The sequence below is a fragment of the Balaenoptera physalus genome, assembly GCF_965194825.1.
Source record: "Balaenoptera physalus genome assembly, chromosome: 13".
NCBI classification, from domain to species: Eukaryota; Metazoa; Chordata; class Mammalia; order Artiodactyla; family Balaenopteridae; genus Balaenoptera; species Balaenoptera physalus.
Window position 1 is genome coordinate 36772610 of NC_138892.1, and position 24719 is coordinate 36797328.

Consider the following 24719-nt stretch of genomic DNA (forward strand, 5'->3'; position numbering starts at 1 on the left):
CAATGGAGTAGAGCACAAGAGGAACTCTTGGAGTTCTGGGAGAACTCTTGGAGTGCTGGGTGTAAGAGGAACCTAACAAGTGTGAACTTCATTCAGGAGAGTAATAGGAACAGATCTACATTTTAGAAATATCACTCGGCAGCAACCCAGGAAATGGATCTAAGAAGGAAGCAGACAACTCATGCAATGGTAGGATCATCCTGAGGGCCTGGACAAGGGCAATGTGGGAAGAGATGGAAAGGGGGGAAGACAGATTTGAGAAATGAGAGATGCAATGCCTAGCAAAAGGGCAGACTTGTTGCTGCTGTCTATGCCTCTTGCTCAGTGCCGGGGCAGATGATGGCACCATTCACATACTCTGGGAATTCAGGGATAAAAGCTGATCTCAGAAAACTATCTTATCCAAAGAAGTTAACTTTTTGCAGACACTTGTGATATGTCAGCTGCATGACTCTTAATGCGTAACAATGGAAATAGAACCTTCAATATTAAATTAGTGCAAATGAGTTTTCTCGCTAAAGGGCACGGACATGACACTCGTAGCAGGATATGATGTTAGAATAAAGTACTTTAGTGATTATATTTCATTTGATTTCTCCAACTGTAATTCATTTATTTTCTCCTTCACTCAGCACGTGGATTTAAGTAATTTTTTTCAAGACACAGACTAAATCCAGGAAAATATATCTACATCTAACCTTTCTCTTCTAATGCTTCTGAAAATTAGATATTTTAATGCCGCACTTAAAACATCTAAACCACGGTAACAATCTTACAGTATATTATGACTATGCCTAGTCTTTCCAACTTATTAGGGATTTGATGTGAAAAGGAAGGCATAAAAAACGCTAAACATGGGGACAGGAAGATGCTTTTTTCTCTCATGTCCTCTATCACAACTCAAATTTGAGCCCATGAGCCCATGTTGACTGTAATTCTAGGGTATATGCATTGAATTCTGCAAAATATAGGAAGCAGAAAGCACATGCACAGAAGCACAAAAAAGAACATAAAAATCTGCCCTGTGGCTTTTACACTATCAAGCCAACCCCTAGCTCTGCCTTTATCAAGTCAAGATGCATCACTGAAAACCCCCAGAGTGAGCACTGCCTACAGAAAGGTCATGACTTAGGAGAGGTCAGCATTTGGAGTTGAAAGGAGCTTCTTTTGCTCACTACCATGACATACTTCAAACTGACATTCTCACGACGAGCCTGTAAAGATTTTAAGAATTTAAAATTTAAGGATTTTATGGCTTATGTGTTTGTTCTTATACTTCTGACATAGGCATCATGCTGGCTACAGAGCAGGCTATAGTTATTTGTCTGATTTAGTTTCAGAGTGCTTACTGGGCCCAAGTGATTACTTGGTTTGGCTAAAAGCACATAAAAAATACAAAAATGTGTCTGCTGTATTGTGAATTAGTTATCTTCTGAAACACCACAGCTAATAATAGCAACAGTACCATAAAGTTAATAAAAACAATAATAGTAAGTGGCATTCATTGAATGCTTGTGATGTACCCTCCAATTTTTTAAAATTAATTCTCACAGCAACTCGATGCAAAAAATAAAATGAGGAATTCGAGTTAATCTGTATAAGGCAATGCAACATATAAGTGGCTGAACCAGAATAAAAACAAAGGTTTCACTCAGTTTTATAATATAGTGAAAGCACAAATGAGCAGATGTTCCAGAAGAGCCCAAGTTAGGAAGTATACAGAAGGAAGCAATTCAAAGGCTCATTATTATCATTTTAATTTTAAAAACAGATGATAATGCTGATGACAGCTAACCTTTGCTGAACACTTATTATGTTTCAGGCACTATTTTAAATGCTTAAAATCTATTAACTCCTTGGATTCTCAAGATGATTTTATGATTTAAGTGCTACTAATACCCCATTTGACAGAAGAGGAAATTGAAAGACAGAGAGGTTAAGTAACATACTCGAGGTCACAAAGTAAATGGTTTAGCTGGAACTGGCTGATGGGAGTAAAGCCAATCGAGAAAAGAATGCTAGCTTTTAAACTAGGGGTCCACAGTCTCATGGCACATTAGAATCAACTGGGTAGCTTTAAAAACTAGGATGATGGGGTTCTGTCTTTGACCAATTAAAATCAGAGTGTCTGGTGAGATGCAGGGCTCAGGATGTTGTAAAAGCTCCTTAGGTGATTCTAATGCAGCTAGGGCTGAGAACCACTGTACAACATAAAGTCAAGACTACTATTTCTATTCTCAGAAAATAACATTTGGGCTCAAGGTCAATGGCAGGAGGTAGATTAAAAACTCAGTAATAAATAATAGAACTATTGCCTTTGCTGTGTTAGAAAATTATTAACACTGATCGTAAGCAAAAACATTACAGATAACCTAAAACAGAGTCCCAGAGTGAATACAGAATCTTGGGTTTATTTAACGGATGTCAAAGCTGACTTTCTTATCAGTTTTAATTGGATAGTAAATTCACTCTATTGTTTCCAGAAACAGTCCAGGAATACCATGTTAGGAGAGGCCTTGCAGGATCTTTTTTCAATTGGGCTCAAATAGATGGCTAATTCCTAAAGTGTTAATTTCATTCTGTGGGTTCCATTTTTCATGGCACTTATTTCTGATAGACACAGAGGGCAATATTTTCAAGGTATAAGAAATATTCCTCTCAATCCAAGTGAATACATACCACTATCTTACTACTGTTTTATGAATTGGATTTCAAACAACAAATGAAGTCCCAAAGAGAAATCTGGGATGCAAAATTTTTTGTAGCATGATGGAAACTGTCTCTGGACAGCCATTAAAAAAATAAATAAAACAAACTATGCCCTCTCTCCAGGGCAAACAGAAAGGCTATGAGAAAAAGGTAAGGTAGAAAAAGGATAATGCTTGGTAAACCTTACCTGTTGAGGGAAGTGAGGACAAATACTGGCCCCACCAAGACCTTTACTCAAAGGCATAGTTAAAAAAAAATGTAAGTGTACTCCTTGGTTTTCCACTCTTATTTGACTTTTCCTCAACTGATGGAACTCACAGAAGAATTAATAGCAAATGTAAACTGTGGAGGGGGCTCAAACTGAGTGCTCTTTTCCAGTGATGAAGTGTTGATTCAATAACCTTATTAAAAACAGAATATCACCACCAAATCCCGACATAGGACATGTGGTCAGCACTCTGGCCCTTGCTTCCTGACCCAAGAGACTCACAACCAGGCTAGACACAGTGATGGCAGGAAGAGTCTGGGGAAAAAAAAATACTCTCCCTGGAAAGCACACATACTAGTTTAGCCAATTTGTTATTTTTGTCTTTAAAATTATTTCTTAACCACAGTCAGGTTTCTTGAAATGCAGGCAATTTTTCTTTTGGAGAAAAATTGGCCTTTCGCTCATTCTTATGGTTGACACAAACCACTGATTCCCAGGGCTGCGGCTTGTCATATTAGGTTTTGGCACTGTTGCCCTCTCTGTATAGGTGCCTCACCATTTTTTTTGCTTGTCATTTCCCCTTTCACTGGTATTTTCCTCCTGTTGTGGCTCCCAATATCAAAATAGGTCATCCATAGACAACAGCACAGGGAAATAAACCACAAAATCTAGTCTTTTTTTTTTTTTCCTTCATAAAATTGACTAATGGGGAGGAAAATTTTTGGCTTATTATTCTTATTCTAAGTTTTCTCACCTACCCTTCTTATTTTTAGCATCGAAATATTTGTCATTGTGTTTTTAAAAAGGTAATCTTATATAAGGTAAATTACCTGTGGAGAGGGAGATATGCCCTTTAAGGGGCTACTTTTTGGAAAATCACTGGCCAGTTTTCAGTAAGGTCTGAATGGATTTATAAAATCAGCTTCTACCTTATGGTTTACTTTGTGTTTTGCAGAGGAAAGCGAGGCCTGTAAAGGAGGTAGGCATACCATTAGGTCAAACAAAGAAGTTTAAGGGTTATACTGCTTTTCTAGGTAATAATAAATGTACTTTATTTGGATTATAGCGCTATAGAAGCTGCTCCAAAGGTTTATAGCTATTCATTCTATGAGATCTGCTGTCACTTCTACCACAGGCTGAGTTTCAGAATCTGAATGTATGAACACTTATCAAGAGTGATTCTGGGGCTTCCCTGGTGGCGCAGTGGTTGAGAATCTGCCTGCCAATGCAGGGGACACGGGTTCGAGCCCTGGTCTGGGAAGATCCCACATGCCACGGAGCAACTGGGCCCGTGAGCCACAATTACTGAGCCTGCGCGTCTGGAGCCTGTGCTCCGCAACAAGAGAGGCCGCGATAGTGAGAGGCCCGCGCACCGCGATGAAGAGTGGTCCCTGCTTGCCGCAACTAGAGAAAGCCCTCGCACAGAAACGAAGACTCAACACAGTCATAAATAAATAAATAAATAAAAGAACGTGAATTTCTTTAAAAAAAAAAAGAGTGATTCTGCATTTCCTGCGAGTACGAAGTCATTTAAAATTCGACAGAGTTCCACAGTTCATTGTGATCACCGTCTCCTAAGACTCAGGTAGAGAGAACCAAAAGGCCCAGGGTGGGTGCAGGTTGCGGGTGGACAGAGAAGATTTCAAGGTTCCCCATTCAGTGAGAGTTTAAAAAAAAAAAAAAAAAAAACAACATTATTCTTAAACATCTTTCTTAAAAAATCACTTGGATGGCTCTTGAAGTAAACTACGGTACAGCCTCTCAGCGTGTTCCTGGCAGCCAGTCTCATTGCTTTTGGTTTTATTTCCAGCACTGTAAAAGATCAACGTGTTTTGTGCTGAGCAGCCCATGTTGTGGTTGGCTTGCATTTAGAGGCTGAATTTCATTGGGGGAGGGGACACGTTGAACACAACGTGTTTCAAACACGAGAACCATACTCAGTGCTGCAAGATGTCCACGCTAGGAAAGGACAGGAAGCCAACACAGCCTGAGAGGACAGAAGCTTCCAGTGAATCCCTTCACAACACTGACCAAGCACCTACTGTCTTCCAGGCACCGCCGCGTGTGCTGGGGAAAGCGGAAGTACAGAAAATAAAGTCCTTGCCACCACAGAGCTCCTGGTCTGGAGAGCAGACACAGATAATGCACGTAGGTAAGAAAATACATAGGCTGTAGATGGTGATAAAAACCAAGGAGAAAACGTACAGCAGGACAGGATAAAAGAGGTAGGGTATGTTACTGGTACAGAGGTGTTTCCTATGAAGCAGGATGGGAAATCTTACTGATACAAGTTGCTATTTGAGCAGATATTTAAGAAAGTGCCAGAGCTAGCCACGCTGCTATCCGGAGGAAAAGCACAGCAGCTGGAGGAAAAAGTATGGTTATAAAGCCCGGAGGAAGGAGCCTGCTTGAGTCTGTGACAGGCGACACCAATTTGTTTGTTGTTTATGTAACCTGGCAAGTGGAATGGACTTATTTAAAAATTATTCTCTCTGTGTAAAGAATATATAGACAAATTCCTGCAATGTAAATAATTTAGCACTAGCTCTGGACCAAGCAGTATTCTAAGTGCTCTGTATGTATTGTTGAATTCCCATAACAAACCCTCTGAGGTAGTTCTTATTACCTCCGTTTACAGAGTGAGCAAACGAGGCTTAGGGATCACATCCAACATCTCAGAGCCAGAGGCAGGTGAAGCCCTGTTTAGTACACCCAAGCCATGTAATTCCAGAGCCTACACTGCTAAGCTATGTTGCCTACCAGGGCTTGTGAAAATGGCATGATTCCACTGGAAATTCACTGCAGAGACTGCTCTTCCCAAACCAGTGAAGTCACTGAAGCATGCTATTTATAGCAACATCTAGTAAATAGACAAACCCTATGTGCTACCCATGTCTCTGTACATTCAGGAAAGCAACACCCAAAGTTTCTTTGTGAAATATCATGTTGGAAGTAGGTATCTTTTTTTTCACTGCTGCCATATGAGTGGAATACACTTTATCCCTAAACATTAAAAATGTTTTGATGCCATTAAGGTACACAAAATATATATTCATGATTAAGTGCTACACTTTTTGAGATATAGCATATATAAGCAAGACCAGGTGGGGTGGGAATAGATATAGGTTCTGGAAAACATGTTAAAATAAAAACTTGATATATATTTGAAGGTGCTACACTAAATAAAATCTACACTATATCAAGGATCATTTAGCACTATACACTGTAATTTTATGAAAACATTTAGTTCAAAATAGGCTTTCAAAACCTGCAGTCATGAATTGCCCTTTGACTATCAACTTTATTGATGGTGTGTATCATGTTTTGTCACCATTCCTGCCTTCACTAGGGATCTTGACTTGTTCTGAGGCTATTGCCAACACGCATCTGGCAGAACTTTGGTTATTCCCAGAGCCTAGCATGTTCTAGCACACTTTAAGTGCTATAGCACGCACATATCTGAGGAGGTAATAAATTTCCATTAAAGTAGAGTTGAAAATTCAAACCAAGTTTTAAAAAGAATCGAGTCATATAATATCTTCATGCTGTAGTTCCTTTTACATAAACATCTTCACCATATCCAGCAGCTTCAACTTAGACATGTAAGAGAAGTACTAGGATTGGATAAATTAAGGACTAAAAGATCAATTCCGAATTACTCAAAAAAAGCTTTTTGCTGTAATACTCTATTCATAACACGTCATTAAACAGATTAAAAACCTACAATCAATTTAGCATATTTCTAAGTAGTTTTTTCTTCTTTTCTAGGGATTTTTTTTAAAGGAGAATGTTAATATTACTTTATTTATATGTGGGGGAATTTTAGATTCCTGTGTATTTAAACATTATTGTACTGGAAATCACAATAACCTTAACATACGAACTTTTGTCAAATACATCTCTAGACCGTAATAAACATATAGTAGGAATAAAATAAAAGCCGATATGATACCTGCATGTCATTCTACCATAACTCTCATTTAAAGAACACAAATTCAGTTAACAGCAAAACTTCACAAAGAAACTGCCAGGTAAGTAAGAGTCTACTGTCCAAAGTATCTAGCCTTCCAAATCCTAAACCAACATTTCACTAAATCATTTTGCTTGCTTCAGCTTATTAAAGGAAAGGAAATAAATTACCTTTATGAAAAAATGAGAAGCAGATTTACTGCGGTTGTATGTCAGCCCAAGACAAAGTAATCAACACATTTCAAGCAATACAAAAACAGTAATTTGTTTCCGATGTTTCTTGAAGTCCCTGAATATTCTCTGAAGATAACACAGTGAGTTCATGAATTTTTAAGAATTGTTGTATAAGGTATGGAAGATGCAAACTTTCAAGACTCATAAACTATATAAACCACTCATGAAAAAAATTAAGAAACAATTAAATGCTAAGCCTGCATCAGCGACATCTCTGAGAGAGTAGGAATCACAACTTCCTTGTTTCTCATTATATCCCTGGTATTTATTTTAGATACTGACATATAATAGGCATTCTGCTTGCCTGGATTTGTATTCTGACTCTACCACTACCTGTGAGATCCCAGACAAACTACCCTGCCTCTGTTTCTCCATCTGTAAAAATGGGGTAGAATTTAACTTTTAATGTTTAACTAGTGTAGATGTTGTTAGGTTGACGCTTCCTAATTTTTTAAAAAAGACGTTTTTCTGGTCTCAACATTATCATGTTTATTCTTCTACAAGTTACAGAGACAAAATTTTTTTGGTAATAATTCATAATAGATACAAGCAGAAATATGGACCTATAATAGTTGTTTATCAACTTTTAACTCACTCAATATTATCACCTCCATTTAGGTGAATGTTCTCTTTTTTAGATCATTAAGTGTGTATAAAAAAGGTTCCTAACTTCCAAACATGCAGACACAGTTTATACAAATTCAAATGTAAATAATAGATTTAAAGCAATCATATGGTACTACAGTGCTTATGGTATAATCCATCATCTGTTCACCATAAAAGTTCCCTACAAGTAGGAAATGTTTAGGAGTTACTGTGTCAATCAGCATACTAGAAAAGAAAATGATAATGCTATATTACTCAATGAAAGGAAAAATAAGCATATGTGCATGTATCCAGTAAAGATTTCCAAGGCTAATCAAAGTACATAATCTTCCTTCGGCAGCAAAATAATTCCATCTTCCAGATTTATGGAATCTATTGCTCTCAAAGCTAGCCTAAGAAAACTATATCAAAAAGAAGATATTAAAGTGGAGAAAAGCAACTAAACGTAAGTGAGAAATTATAAATTCTACATAGGAATCTCTTTCTCCATAAGAAAATTCAAAAATAAGCACAGATATCCATGTGTTTGGGGTGTGTCATTTAAGTAGAGTGACCTACAGAAATGCATTTTAAAAATCCTTTGTTCTTTCAATATTTTCATATTGACACTTTTTCAAATACAGTTTTTCACAATTTCTGGTATCATTTTAATAATGCATGTAATCATGGATGAAGAAAAGTATCAGTGCATAGTAAGGATTTATTTATTTTAGTAGCTTTGATTTGCTGATAGATATGTACATTAGCATACTTGTGGTTACAAATAAAAGCTCAGCTAGTTGAAACAGATGAAAGCTATGATTATAAAAATTTAACAAATAGTATGACTCTTTGGGAAAAGATAGTTGAACCTTGTTAAGAAAAAGGGAAAACTACCATTGGTTTCTGTAAACCAATAGTGGAAAATGCACTATATATTTAAGAAAAATAATTTGTCTTGTAGGAAAACTAAATTAATACATATTGAGGATTTTTATTCATTTGTTTTAGTAGTTTTATTAGGATTTGTATATAAACAACCAGTAAAAATTACAGGTGGAATCAAGAAATAAACTGTAGTACAAATATAGAGTCCATGGGGAAGATCCCGCTATCTTTTATAGGATTAAACAGTTAAGTAGAACAGTTAAGGATACAGTAACTTAGATTGGAGAATAAGGAAAAAAAGTGTTTGAAAGCAGTAGCAGTAAATGTTCTACATCTGTCCATTCTTGAGCTTGTTGAGATCTATCATATGATACTATCAAAAACATAGTTGATTATTTCCACATGTAATTTAAGCAATTATTTTCTTTAGTATAAACTGTATATGTATATATACATACATGTAAATATATAAATATATATTTCATAAATCATTCTAACAAATCTTTTCAAAATTGCTTCTCTCTTTAAAATTCAGTATTCCTAATCTGAAGAAGTTACTTTTAAAATGAAACCAATTCAGTGAATTGACCATTTCAAACTCTTGTCACAAGACCTTTAATGGCACCATATTTGCCCTCTTTAAGTTGCCATTTACTCTTCAAAAGGGCAGTGTCTCAGTAGGTCATAGTATGTGGTAAAGCTGCCTTCCTGCGAGTTATTTCGCTACAGATCTCATTTAAGAAAGTGACAAAAACAACAACAAGAACAACAAAACGGAGATGAAAACCACACAGAAATAATGAGAGTAAGTAAAATATAAAGGTCCTATTCTTAAAAAATTGAGTTCTCTATAGTTTCATTTTTTGCCGTAATCACAATGCAGGTTCAGACAACTGATAAAACTCTGAATACCATACCACAGTGGTCATTTGTTGGCACTTGGTATCTAAGGAAGTAACAGTTGATAATAAGACAAAGACTGAGACATTCTGTAGCATACACATTTTTTTCCCTCTCTTAAAGATGTCATTCTTTTCAGCTCTCTTCTAGGGTTTGTTAGCAAAGATGTTACAGCAATATATTTAAGCAAATTCTTCTCAAGCTGATAAAGGGAAACTCCTGATTCTGACATTATCTAGTGACAAGAAGTTTAACATTATAACAACTCAGTCTGGGAAAATAACGTCATCCAGAATGACACAGACTCTCCTTGACCAAAGAAGACATTCCTCTGAGTCCTCTTTTTGACTAGGCTTCATCCTTGGGTCTTTTCTTAGGCCTGCCAAGCCAGCTGTAGCAAGAATTCTGCTAAGTTAATTTAGCGAGAATCCCCCCACCCTCGCTATCTGATCATACTGGCTTGCCTTCAGCAAGAATTCTGTAAGTTGGTTTACCAAGAATCCTCCTACCCTTGAGGTCTCTTCTTAGTAATTTTCCATCCACTGACCACCCCCTGCTGTCTCTGCTGTATGCAAGGTTGAACCTGATCTCTCTCCCTTATTTCCATAGTCACGACACTTATCACAATAGTCCTGAATAAAGTATTCATTACTATTTTTAAAAGCATTGGGGACTTCCCTGGTGGTCCAGTGGTTAAGACTCTGCGCTTCCACTGCATGGGGCACAGGTTCGATCCTTGGGTGGGGAAGTTCTGCGTGCCATGTGGTGTGGCCAAATAAATAAATAATTTTTTAAAAAAAGCATTGGAATAATTTTTTTTTCTTTAACAAAGACACAGGACTTTCAAGAAGAAATTAATCTATCAATCTTCTAATTTTTCAGGATCTGCCCAACTTTTACTTGTCTTTAGGGTAAAGTAAAATATAATTTTATCTGTAGATGTAAATGAGAGTTCAGGTAGATAACAAAGAGTTAGGAGTAGAAGAAAGGTAAGAAAATAGAAGAAAGAGGAGTGGAATGTTACAGGAAAATCAGAAGAGGGAGGGGATAAAGAATCATACACAAACACGGCTTTTTGTTAATGTTTCAGTTATATTTACAAAAAACATGGCCCCATAAGACCAATCAAGGATGAGAAACATAAATGTCTGAAATAGAAATGTGGGAGAAATTTTATATACAATGGAATACTACTCAGCCATAAAAAAGAATGAAATAATGCCATTTGAAGCAACATAGATGGACCTAGAGATTATCCTACTAAGTGAAGTAAGTCAGAAAGAGAAAGACAAATATCATGTGATATCACTCATATGTGGAATCTAAAATATGACACAAATGAACTTATCTACAAAACAGAAACAGACTCCCAGACGTAGAGAACAGACTTGTGGCTGCCAAAGGGGAGATGGGGTCGGAGGAGGGATGAATTGGGAGTTTGAGACTAGCAGATGCAAACTATTATATTTAGAATGGATAAACAACAAGGTCCTACTGTATAGCACAGGAAACTATACTCCTGTGATAAACTATAATGGAAAAGAATATAAAAAAGAAAGTCTGTATGTGTAGAACTGAATCACTTTGCTGTACAGCAGAAATTAACACATTGTAAATCAACTATACTTCAATAAAAAAAATAAAAAAAAAAAAAAAGAAATGAGAGAGGCCAGCTGTGGAAATAACCAAAGGGGATTATGAAGAATGTGGTGACTGGGGGTGAGGGAAGGTCATATCCTTCTCATGGTAGCAGCCACTGGTCCACCCTAGTTGCTATTCCCAGGTAGGAACATGGGCCAGTGTGGTTAGATTAGCTGAGTTCACAACAAAACAAAACAAAACAGGAATCTAGTTTCTCTGGAAGAAAAGGGACTAAAAGTAATTTTAGTGTGTGGTCCCACAGTTCAAACAATTATAGCTATAAATCGATGCAAAGGATACCCTCACAAAGAAATGTGAGTAAAAATAAACACGTTTGGAATCAGAGAACATAATTAAGTGGAATTCCCCAAAGTTTTTGATGTTTCTCAACCCTAAAGTATTCAGGCTGATTTTCTTTATAGCCAAGAGCCACATAAGTTCCTGCCCATGTCACACCCCTTCATCCTTTTCTGGTTGTGAATCTAAAACACACACACAACACATACATACATTTTGAAAAAATAGTGCTCAAACGTGATTGCATGTGGATTGTGATGAATAACAATACCCCAAGGATGGAAAAACTGTAAATTCAGCATAGTTGAGCCCAAATATCTGATCCCAGTCTAGGCGACAACTAGCCCACATCAACAGCTAGTAACAAGTGGATTATACTAACGATCTTTGCCTTCTAAGCACGAAGAATTATACAGATGATAAACAAAAACAGTAACCACTTCAGAAATACATGTTTTCTGGTTTATCTAACATTTTCGAAACAGAAGTATAACACAAAGCAACAACAATGTAAGCAGAGAGAAATGAATGCACCAAAAACTCGACTTTGTAACTTGTTAGAAGAAAAGCAACATCTAAATAATTTGGAAAGAAGATCTACAGTAGAAAGGAGTTTGAAGACAGATATGAGTGTCTTCTCATATCTAAAATTGGGGCTAAAATCGATCCTGGCATAACTGAGGCTCTCAGGGAAGTGGGCATCTACTTTGCTGAACTCAGACATGAAGGATTAGATATTTGATTTCTACAGCTGTGTGCATAAGTGTCCATACCATCAAAAGGATTGAGCTTATTTATGAACTGAAGTAGAATTAGGGTTTGTTGACTTAATTGGGTATGTGTGAATAACCAACAGTTTTTGTTTCAATGATATCTCTGGGCCCTTTTAATAAAACCAGATAAAATATAGAGGGAAACTAATGGCAATTTCTCTCTTGATGGAAACCTATTTATTCTGGGTTTGTCAATTTACTCTATTTTTGACTGTAAAATATATAGAGGTATTTGAAACTGAAATGACTAGTGAGAGTGGGAAATATATGTACAATATTAAAATGCATTTTACTCATAAAGTCAATCTGGTGATTCTGGGATCCATATATTATTAATGCCTGAGAGTCAAGAGACACATAGTATGTAATTTTCCCACATCACAGAAGCCTGTGGAAAGTCTTGGAAAAGGCCATATGTTTTTTCCTCCATTTACAAGCAGAAATGTGGTTTAACTGCTTCCCAGACAAATTATTATTTACCCTGCCATTTTTTTTTTTCCCAGTGAGATGGCAATCTCAGCAATTTCCCCCACCAAAATCCCCTATATGGTCAAATCTGAATCTGTCCTGTTTAACTGAATTTCATGGTCTCTTGTTCTAATTAGGGTTGAGGAATATCTTCCCCATCAGAAAATAACTATAATTCAGAATATTTTCTCTCTCTTCTATCAGAAGGTAATTCTTCCATCAGAAGTTAATTCTTACCCTTTCCCCCCGGATTCTAGTCTTAGTGGTTATTTCTACTGCATAGCCATCTCTCCCTACCCTATCCCACAACCATATTTACCATAAAAAGGGTAGTCCAAGTTGAAAGGAATATATTGTAGAATCTATGTACTAGCTCATAACACAGCTGCACTCTCTTACAGTAAGCTCATTTCTTTGAATCTCATATTTCTCATTTGCTCTTTGACATATAATCATTGCCAAAGAGCCCCAAATGCATAACATCAGCTTTGATTTTATAATAATACTCTGAAATAATTTATGTTCTAAGTGCCCAGGAAAGGTATAATGCATGTATGTAATTTTCTATTGGACAGTCCAATCCTTGGAACACATTCCCCTTGAATTCATATGCAATGAATGTGCACTGGAAAACATTTATAAAATATTATACATACTAGAAATATAAAGGGTGAATACAACAATCAGTGTAAAAGTCAGAGAACTGAATCAAAACTAGAAGCAATCGACCAGTGATTTCAGAACTTCACTGAGAATTATCACAAGATGACAAAGGGCTTAAGGCCAGAATTTCTCCTGGCACTTACTGATCATATATAGATGGTACAGACCTATGGCAAATATTATCTACTGCCTGGCCTGGCATGTTCAGCTCTATCCACAGGACTTTGGCTTCAAATTCTGCCCTTTTTGCCACAGGACCAACGGACAGCCAAATAAAGATGACAGTAGTAAATTACTACCTACGCATGCTCTATTTATAATTTTTTTTTTCTCCTTATATCTTCATAGTCTACTTTTTCTTTTTCAGTCCGTGGGGAGGAAATAATCCTTTAAGATCTTCTATGTTTCCTTTGCTTTCCCCTCTACTTGGACACATTTTAAATCTCATATTTAAACACACACACATACACATACCCTTTAACACCTATTTTTAATATTTAATAAACACATACTTAACCCATATCACTTGCATGAAACTGAACTCATGCAGGTAGCCCGTCATCTTATCCTTTGAAGTCAAAGGACTTTCTCAGGCCTTGTTTTTCTTTACTGTTTAACAGCAGCGGAAATTGCTCACCAATGTTGATTTCTACATCCTATTGTTGTCTTATGCCTTCCTTACCCTATATTCCCAATACAGTGAGTTTTCCCACTATGGCTGTGAAATGGGCTCTCTTCTCTCCTTTTGTACTTTCCCTCCCTCGGTGATCTTATCCTCTCCTTTGGTATGATGCCGTTTCTGCAAATGACTCCTACATCTCTATGCCTAACAGTGGCCTTTCCCCCAACTGCCCACTTGATAGGAATGTCCCATAGAAAATTAGAATATCTTCCCTCTCACTTAGAATCTGCTCGGTTCAAACTTAACACTTTCTTCTTGAAATAAACACATTTTTTCTGTCCTATTTCTGTTTAGGGGATTTCTTTTTTTCCAAGTTACCTAAATTTAAAATTTTGGAACACTCATTGGGCCAATTAATTTTCCTAGTCATATCCTATCAAATAATATGCTTACTTTCCCTGCATGTTCTTTTCCATTCTACTGTGTTTCTGTACTTTAGGATCTATATTATGCCTTGACCCTATATTATTCTTTTTCTTTTTAAAGAGAGAAGGCAAGTTGTTGTTGTTGTTTTTTTAAAATAAATTTTATTTATTTATTTTTGGCTGCATTGGGTCTTTGTTGCTGCGTGTGGGCTTTCTCTAGTTGCAGCGAGCGGACTTCTCACTGTGGTGGCTTCTCTTGTTATGGAGCACAGGCTCTAGGTGCGTGGGCTTCAGTAGTTGTGGCTCGTGGGCTCTAGAGCGCAGGCTTGGTAGTTGTGGCGCACGGGCTTAGTTGCTCCGCGGCATATGGGATCTTCCCGGACGAACGCTCGAACCTGTGTCCCCTGCATTGGCAGGCGGATTCTTAACCACTGCACCACCAGGAAAGTCCTGCCTATACTATTTCAATGACCTTTTATTTGGTTTTCTCAAAGCTGCATCTGTCATTTCTACTTTCCCAAATGAAACACACATTCTTCATCACATCAGATAAATGGCCATCCTAAATTACAACTTTCATTACATCATCCTGCTGAACACAATCCTGGAATACAAACTCCTCATTTTCCGTATGGTATTCAATGCCTTTCATCTGGTTTTATATTATTTTTCAGTTCTATCTTCTCCCACTCTTCCTCTCTTCCCCCAACCGTGGGCAATATTAACCACATCTGCTTACTGTTCCTTGGGTATAGTACATACTTTCTGAGCTCATGTCTTTGTTCATGCATATGCCTCTACCTGCCAGAATTCTCTCTTTTCTCCTCTTCCTGCTAAAAACTTCACCTATAAACCTCCAATCATTTCAAGATTCCAGTTTGTCAACTGTGACTCAATGTCTCCTAGGATCAGTCCAGCTGAAAGTATTTTTTTTCTCCTGTGCACTTTTCCAGCACCTAGCTTCTGTCACTCACAGAGCACTTATTATACAGCATCTTTTACTGCCTTGAAGTATGAGGATTTGGATCCCTGGTTCTCTCCCTCACTTTCCCCCCACATTAGATAGTACATTTCTCAAGGTCAGGGTTAATTTTTCACAACTTGGAAATGCTACTGCACTTGGCATAGAATTTTACACAATGTTAGAAGTTAATAATAATAAAAAAAAGTTGAATGAATTCAGACCAAAAACAATTACATGCAGAAAAATACAAAATATAAAGACATATAATTCCTCATTATTAGGAATTACCCTCTTCTAACTCTGGAATTTACTAAAAGCCAAGTAGAACTGGGTGACTTTGTACTATGCAAATTCCCCATTCTTCACATTTTACGGAAAATTTAAAAACCTATAAATTTATGCAGAATTTGGCTCACTTCCCACAGGAGGAACAAAACCGTTTCATTTTAATGTTCTCTCTAGTCCTCAAGAGTCAGCAGTTTTTGATGTGCATAAATGGGAGAGAAGACAGAGAAAAGTGTTGTCTTTTTAAAGCAACCTCCACAGAAAGATCAACTTTATTTATAAAAATGGAAAACTGAAAGTGGAAAAACTTAAAATGGCAATTTTGGTAAAGAGTTTTCCCACTACAAAAATGTTTCTCTAAATGTGCACTTAAATATATTTCTCTAAATGTGCACTTCAGTAAATGACGATGTATTCAATATCCCTGATCAAGAAACAATATGAGTCTAACATTTCAAGTTATATGTGCCTGCTAACTGACAAAGGATTAATCTCCAAAATATACAAGCATCTCATGCAGCTTAATATCAAAAAAACAAACAACCCAATCCAAAAATGGGCAGAAGATCTAAATAGACATTTCTCCAAAGAAGATATACAGATTGCCAACAAACACATGAAAGAATGCTCAACGTCACTAATCATCAGAGAAATGTAAATCAAAACTACAATGAGGTATCACCTCACACCAGTCAGAATTGCCACCATCAAAAAATCTACAAACAATAAATGCTGGAGAGGGTGTGGAGAAAAGGGAACCCTCTTGCACTGTCGGTGGGAATGTAAATTGATACAGCCACTATGGAGAACAGTATGGAGGTTCCTTAAAAAACTAAAAATAGAACTACCATATGACCCAGCAATCCCACTACTGGGCATATACCCTGAGAAAACCATAATGCAAAAAGAGACATGCACCACAATGTTCATTGCAGCACTATTTACAATAGCCAGGACATGGAAGCAACCTAGGTGCCCATCGACAGATGAATGGATAAAGAAGATGTGGCACATATATACAATGGAATATTACTCAGCCATAAAAAGAAATGAAATTGAGTTATTTGTAGTGAGGTGGATGGACCTAGAGTCTGTCATACAGAATGAAGTAAGTCAGAAAGAGAAAAACAAATATCGTATGCTAACACATATTTATGGAATCTGAAAAAAAAAAAAAGGCTCTGATGAACCTAGGGGCAGGACAGGAATAAAGACGCAGATGTAGAGAATGGACTTGAGGACATGGGGACGGGGAAGGGTAAACTGGGATGAAGTGAGAGATTAGCATTGACATATATACACTACCAAATGTAAAATAGATAGCTAGTGGGAAGCAGCTACATAGCACAGGGAGATCAGCTTGGTGCTTTGTGACCACCTAGAGGGGTGGGATAGGGAGGATGGGAGGGAGATGCAAGAGGGAGGAGATATGGGGATATATGTATACGTATAGCTGATTCACTTTGTTATACAGCAGAAACTAAAACACCCTTGTGGAGCAATTATACTCCAATAAAGATGTTAAAAAAATAAAGTTATATGTGCCTGCTAATTTAGATTTCTTTATTTTATCATTTGGTCACTGGAATTCTTTGAATATGAATAACCCTAAAAGTCAACTAATAATTTTCAAGTAAGTTGTATGGAAAAATAAGACTTTCGTAGAAGAAAAAAATATAAAGCAATTCATCATGGGACATACTGAAGAAATGGAATAGGTATTTTACTAATAGAGGAATTCATCTCACAGATAATCAGCAATCTTCTTAATACAGTAAGTGGGTAGTACACAAGGTTGCAATAAAAAATTTTACTTCGCATAGTCATGATCTGACATGAGCACTGCTGAAAAATCCACAGAGGACCCCGACATACAGCTACAGACTGTTGTAGTTGAAACTAAACAACAGAAGAAAATGCTTTATGAAAAATAAGAATAAGATTAGATTACCATGTAGACAAGAAAAATAGAAAAGATAGTGAAACTACTTAAACAGGGAATAAGAGTTGAGGTCTGTGTCCCATGTTCTCATATAAACAGGTAACTGAAATTTATTAAGTACAGAAATAACAAAGAATGTTTTTATGACAAAGGGAATAAACAGCTATGAGCAAGATAAATGTCAGATGGATGTTTTAATTTAGATCACATGCTAACTGCTAATAATTCATGACATGGGGCTATTGTTTAAGTAGGTCTCTTCATTTCAGAATAGAAACCTGTGTTATTGTTAAGGTTTATATTTTATCAGTCTTGTCTTGGTGGCATCTTACTTGCCAAATTATGGACAGAAAACCAAACACAATTCATAAAACAGATTAGGGAAAGATCACATCTGCTGATCATCAACTGTAACATCATTTACTTATTGTTAAATACAGACTTCATATCTTATCCAAGTCTATAAAATACTTAATTTATTGTTACCAGATAAGAGAAATATCATGTGAATAAATGCATTTTTCAAAAGCAACTGTGGCATGTTTATGAAGAAACTTTTTGGGGTTTCAGAAAAAGTGGCTTCGAGTTGGAGATTAAATATTGATTTTATGATTTGGCCAGTCTTTAAAATAAATAATCTTATAAATCAGGTTTAAATCTTGTGGTGCCTCATTTTCTTTTTCATTTTTGAGGTCAGGTCAGAGAGTTCAGATAGCCCTTTTCTCCCTAATCCATTACAATGTGCTGAAGACGGCCATCTGATCAACCAATTAACAAAAATAAAAGTGACACTCAAGGGACTGCTACTCGATGAATAAAGGTTGAACTTACCATCATTTAGTATATATAGTAAGAGCATTATATCATTCTATTAATCATTCTGTTATTGATTCTATCAATCAATTCTATTAATCAAAGAAGGGAAGGAAGGAAAGGAAAGGAAGGAAAGGAAAGGAAAGGTAAGGAAACGAAAGGAAAGGAGGAAAAGGAAAGAAGTCAGTCAGTCAGACAAAAAATCCTGATTCCTGTCTTCAGTGAACTTATAAGTTTAAAGTCTCAAGTCCAACCCTTTTCTTAGAAATGCTACACAAGATGCCCAACTCGGGCATTTACAAAGCTGCGCCTCCTGCATACCTCCCCCTGCACCTCCTAATTTCCTCTTCCTGCTCCATCTTTCTCCAAAGCACTTACTGCTGTCAGACATACTATATATTTTATTTATCTGCTTCTGCTCTGTCTCCTCACCACTAGACTATATGCTCCTAAGGGGCAGAGACTCGTCAATTTTGTTCACTGCCGTGTATCCAGTGCCTGGAATAGTGTCTGGCACTTAATAGATGCTCAGTAAATATTTAACGAATAAATGAGAGGACCATTATTATTTTGTTTTTCTAGACTTCTGGCTTGCATTTTCTCTCTAAGACACAACTGCATTTTTTCCATCAAGCTTTCTCTTATACACACAGCAGCCTGGGTTACAATGTGATTCCACTTATTAGCTGTGATACTGGGTGAGTTATTCATTTCTCTGAATTCATTTCTCAAGAATTCACTTGAGGTACTTAGCATGATGCTTGACACATAGCAAGTGATTAATAAATTTTAGTGCTTATCATTCTTACAACTATTAAGTTATTTTCTTCTGTTGCAAACAGCTTACCGATTCTGAAAGTACCTCATAATTAATGAAACTGGGACATTTAGATTCAAGGGCTAAGGTTACATGTGGTTGAGTCTCTTGATCAAAAAGCTACTTCCTGTGTGGGTTGCTTCAGGAAGCATTAATCCTCCCCTTGTTCCACACTGTATTTCAATTAGTTGATTATGTTCAGTCTTGTCTGCTACATTGTGTGGTCTTTTAGGGTATGAAATCTCTGTATCCTATCACAAAGCAGGTACTCTATAGACATCTGTCCAATAGATGAGTTACTGTAAAGAAATGGGACTGATTCCATTATTTGTAGTCCCATCACACGTGCACTTTCATTACTGTTTGAAAATTACATTTCTCAATAGATGGCGTAGATCTAGAGAGCAGGGTAGAGGTTTTAGTGTTGCAGAGTGATGCAGAGCAGTGTGGATGAGAATAAAAGCAATGCCCTGGAATTCAATGATGTACTGTGAATAAAGAAGTGCTGAGAAGACCGATACAAAACCAGTTCTTATTCTCTCATAAATGGTTACTCTATTTCAATAGCAATGATTTAATTTATGGAAGTGTGACTACCCAGGGAAAAATTCTAATAAAAAATACTTGATAAAGCTGAAAAGCATAGTTACTAGAAATGAGGACTGTGGAATAGGGAAGAGGCACACAGCTTGAGGTTTGACAACACGTAAGAATCAATGAGTTGTTAGGAAGTCCAAAGGTATGTAACACCACAGCAAAAATACTTTCAAAGAACTCATTTTAAAAGTCATCCAAATGCAAAATATCTAATAATGCTAAAACCTGTGTTCAAATGATAAAAATGTATGGTGCTTCACACAGGGTAGTAAATAGCAATTTGTACCTCTGGAAAAAGAAAGAAGCTTGAGACAGGCATATTTTATGGTTGAATCAGCCATTTAACACGTATTCAAAATAAGAGATCAGAGAGAAAAATACCAGTATCACAAGGCTTCTATGTCTAAAACTCTCACACGCTGTGAGTCCATCCCTTTGAATAATGCTTCTCATTAGGAAGGTACTTACATTAGGCCTCAGCTTGGCTGCCAGATCATAATACTTCTCGGCTGCTTCATTGAGGCTAGCCTGCCTGTTAAAGAAAACAAAAACAAAAACAAAAACTATATCATTTATTTTAAAATTTCAGATAGGTGAACAGAATCATTATGTAGCAAAATAATATTAACTTTTAAAAAATTACAATCATGCCAATCAAATAATAAGGTGACTAAGCAGAAAAAGATCAGTAAAAATTGAATGCACACAATGTATTTGTCATGATCTTTAAGGCATTGTAAATAATATCTCAACCTAATCCAACTCAGTAGGCATTATTTTAAATTTACACATTAGGAATTAGAAATGTTATTTTCCTTTTCCAAGCTAATGTAGATAGTATGTCACAGGGTTGGAATTCTCCTGCTTCAATATGATGTCCTAGAAAAATCTTAACTCTTAAAAATAAATTGTCAAGATTACTATTTAGTTGCTTTTGTTTTATGAAAATAGTAAACATTTTCAGGTTTTAGGAAAAAAAAAATCTATCTAGAAAGCTACTTTCTTTACAGTTCAGGAGGGGAACTTTCCATTGTGTGTAGTTTACCCGGAAAAAAAAAAAAAAAAAAAGGCCAGCCTCTCCCTCTCTTTGCTCTCTCGCCACCAGGGTGGGTACATGAAGTAGCCTCAGCTAATGGGATGTTCTTGCTTAGGACTTTCATTCCTGAGCAAATGACAGAAAGATGAGAGGATGGCTAGAATTTGCTCACAGTGACAGTGGTAGAGGCAACAGGGCTATATCCTGGTCAGAGTCTTCCTGTAAAGAACTGCTATTGGATGTCCTGTTTCTTTGCAGGAAGAGTCTGGGGCTACTTTATTTCCTGCCAGTTCAAGCTATGTCTTCCAGTCTATAGTGAATTCTGTAGTTCCCACAGCCTTCAAATAACTACAGTCAGTTTTTCTTAATTACTACCAAATACCATGAGTGGCACAGGTGACTTATACAAATAAGGTGCAGACTAAACTTTATAGATAAGTTTGTGCACTGTTTATTCTTGCAATTCACAGCAAACTCCTTGGTTCAGCCAATTGGTTAACAGAAGAAATCAAATCTCTTGAGCCCCAAAGAAGCCCAGCCAATTAGCCATCAAAACATTATGCTTTTTGATCATGCCATGCTGCTTTCTGAAAACCTTCCAAGATGGTAGATAATAAAAGCCAGAAGCTCTTGCAGGTTATACTGTACTCTGGTGACCATATTTGTGTAGAAAAGAAAAGCTATAGAAAAAGGACAAATTCAACTTCAGATGACGTGTATAGCACAACTATAGTGTGAACAATAGTAGTTAAAGCCGTGCGGTCCTGCAGTTAAAATGGAGTCTTTTCTTGAAACTGTGATGTGAAGAACCTTTTGAGACAAGAAGATTGCAAAGAGGTCAGGAATAAAGAGGAGAAACAAAAATTAACTTTCTCAATTAGAAAACCACTTCTCTCTTTAAAAGAGAAGGCAAACTAGCCATACCTATAAAATTGAATTTGCACTTTGGTCAAGCCACATAAAAACTATAAAGACATATGGCATGCAACCATATAAACTACAGGACTAAGTGAAGATAACATTTCTCTGGAGAGCAGGACATATTTTTCTAATTTTTAAAGGAAAACTAATTAGAAACACTGCTATTTTTAATGGGGTTATAGAGAAAGTAAAAGTCCTTGACTTAAGACTCTACTGGACTTACGACATGTTACAAAGTGCTGTTGCAATTTATATTCTCATAAATGTTGAAGTTCAATTTCAATATGTCAAGAAAAGTACTTCAGTCTGGTATGAAACAGTAAAAATTCTCTCGCTAGGGTATTTAATGGAGGTTCCCTAAACCAAACTATAGAATCACTTTGGTTCAGATTCATTTGGAAATTTGAACCAGAATTCATTAGATCATGCCCTGGAAAGGTTTTCTCCAGAGGAAAATAAAAGGCATGGAGTAGGAAATTAGAGTAACTTAATTCTACAAAGAAGTAAGTTACTTTGAAGCAAGATCAACCAATAGGTGTCTAACATAGAAAGTATGGTGACCATTAATATTCATCTTTATGGACATTCAGATTCATGAGGTAGATAAGGATCAGAAGAGAAACTCAGGAATTCACTAGGTAAAATACCTTTAAAATAATAATCAATGCAATTGAAAAAAGGTTTTTTCCCCCTAAAAAGGTTATTAGTTTTTCAAGTCTTCACTGTCTTCAGTCTTTTTAATTCCCAAAGGAAATATCTAGTTTAGAAGACATAGTTTCTTAAGCTAAAAGTAGAATTGATGATATTCTAATGAAATAAGAAAATACAAATAGAATTTATTATATTTGTCATATAACTGTGAAAATTAATTTTGCCTCTAGGACTTTTCTTCTAATATTAAACGGATTTTACTGACTACTAGGCACTTATGGCAACACATGGAAAACTGTAGGGAAAAGAGTATGTCAGTTCTACCCACTGAATCTTCCTGTATATCCTTGTTTTACTCTCTATAGAGAAAACTCATGAGGAGCTGTCCAATGTCTACTTTATGGTGTAAGCTGTACTGCATACTCCCCCCTCTGCAAGAAGCATCCTGGGAGTACTTAATAAATCTTAATGCAAAAATGATTGAATCATTAGTCAACATTTGAAAACTGAGGAAATTAGCAATATCCTGCCAGTTGCTTAGGGGATTCTAGTAAACACCCTAGAACCTCAACCACTGGATTGTTAGAGACTGATTACAGGACTCAGGTTCCAAAGACTATTGGGATCAAACTATTTAAAGAAGCTGATAAAATATACTTTTCCTGAATACCCATATTTCTATTCTTTGTTCACTATTTCTTTTCTGAGATAGTAAATTCTCTATGTATCACTTACAAAATTCCATGGATTGATTATGCTATTTTCCAGTTTCAACAATATTATGAATCTATTGCTATTATTGCTATTATTAACCACATTTCAAGGATGGTTAAAATGAGGCTTAGAGAAGCTGACAGTCCCCCAAGGCAACGCAGCTGGTAAGTGGTTGAGCTCAGAATCAAGGGCTCTAAAATAAAATATCTGAATCACAGGATCATGCTGCTATCTTTGTGAGAGCCGGATGTATCAGAATGACATATGGTACATTGTTCTGCGGCAGATGACCACAACAATTCTTACATCAAATACTAAGAAAGCAATAAAACATGCTTTTTGATTATTATGCTTAAAAGCGATGATTTAAAGTAAGGAATGAGATTTGAAAAGGGGAGAATATGAAAAAAAAAAAGAAAAGAAAAGGGGAGAATATGGAGAATATTTGCAATGACAGGTTTTACGTCCTTCCAATTCTAACTCCCAAACTGATAGAAGTGAACTTCACCAGACCCAGCTGAGCAGAGGATAGTTTTAAGAACAAATAGTGAAATGCACTATAGTATTTTGCCGCATGTACTTCACCCTCTCCCATAAAGCAGGGGAAGAGTAGGAATTCAGGGGAAAGGCAAGGAAATAGGGAATGAGAAAAAGCAAGAAGAGTATTTGGATACTTACTTTCTTACCCCCCAAATCTCCTATTTTGGGGGGCAGTGGTCACAATTAGACAGAGAAGGGGACCGTAAGTTTCCCACATGTCCAAGTAGAAGACTCAGAAGGTGAGTAAAGGGGAAAGTAGTTGGCTCTGCCAAGAGATCTCCCAGGCCGTATGTGGACAACCTTGTGTTCTGGCCACAATATACTTTACAAAAGCCAGGAGTGAGATGGTAAGAAAAATTACTCTTACCAGGAAACTACACTGGGTCCAGATGGGTGACTACCCTCATCTAACATGTCACCCTGAGTCAACATTATGTCCCTTATCTAGAGAATAAAGATTAAATCAACATGCCAACAAGAGACATCAATTGGAGACTGATACAGTGGCTCCTTTCTTATTAACTCCTGTCCATCACATATGTAAGGCCCTCTCCCTCTGCATATTATCTGTGGCCTCTCAGGGCCACAAAAGGTAAGGAGGTAGAAAAAGCCAGATGGTATTTGTAAACTAGACTATGAAGCCAGATGGTATTTGTAAACTAGACTACGAAGTCAAGTCTTCCTTGACTTCTGAAGAAATCACTGGGTTGCGTTGATTATATTTTTAAAGTCTTTAGATTCAGTTTTTCTGCCATCAGTGAAAAAGTAGTTCACAGCGAAAACAAATAGTAACAAAAGTCACAAACAAATGTCATCATTTGATTACTACAGAATTCCATTTTTGCACATGGGACTATGAAACTTACATCTGTTAAAAATATAGAAATATATTTCATACAGCTAATTCTTCTCTCTGGTATTATTTTATGACACAAGAGTGTCTTTTGGAACACAGGTTTAGGGCCCAATATTCTTACAAGAAAAGATATATAAAAGAAATTTGGGAATCAATTACGTTATGAAACAACTTAATATACCCCATAAAATGTTTGAGGAG

The 24719-nt window shown here is 36.5% G+C and overlaps 1 protein-coding gene across 8 annotated transcripts in view; it reads right to left on the reverse strand.

Annotated features, from left to right (window-relative positions):
- TMTC2 (transmembrane O-mannosyltransferase targeting cadherins 2) overlaps positions 1-24719 on the reverse strand; it is an 874097-nt gene that overhangs the window by 501153 nt on the left and 348225 nt on the right. For all 8 annotated transcript variants that reach the window (XR_014252178.1, XM_082418933.1, XM_082418934.1 and 5 more), the window contains one exon: positions 20269-20332. Coding sequence is in view for 7 of the 8 variants with exons in the window: in XM_082418933.1 (XP_082275059.1) it covers positions 20269-20332 (64 nt within the window). In the remaining variant the exon portion in view is untranslated. The remainder of the gene's footprint in view (positions 1-20268; positions 20333-24719) is intronic.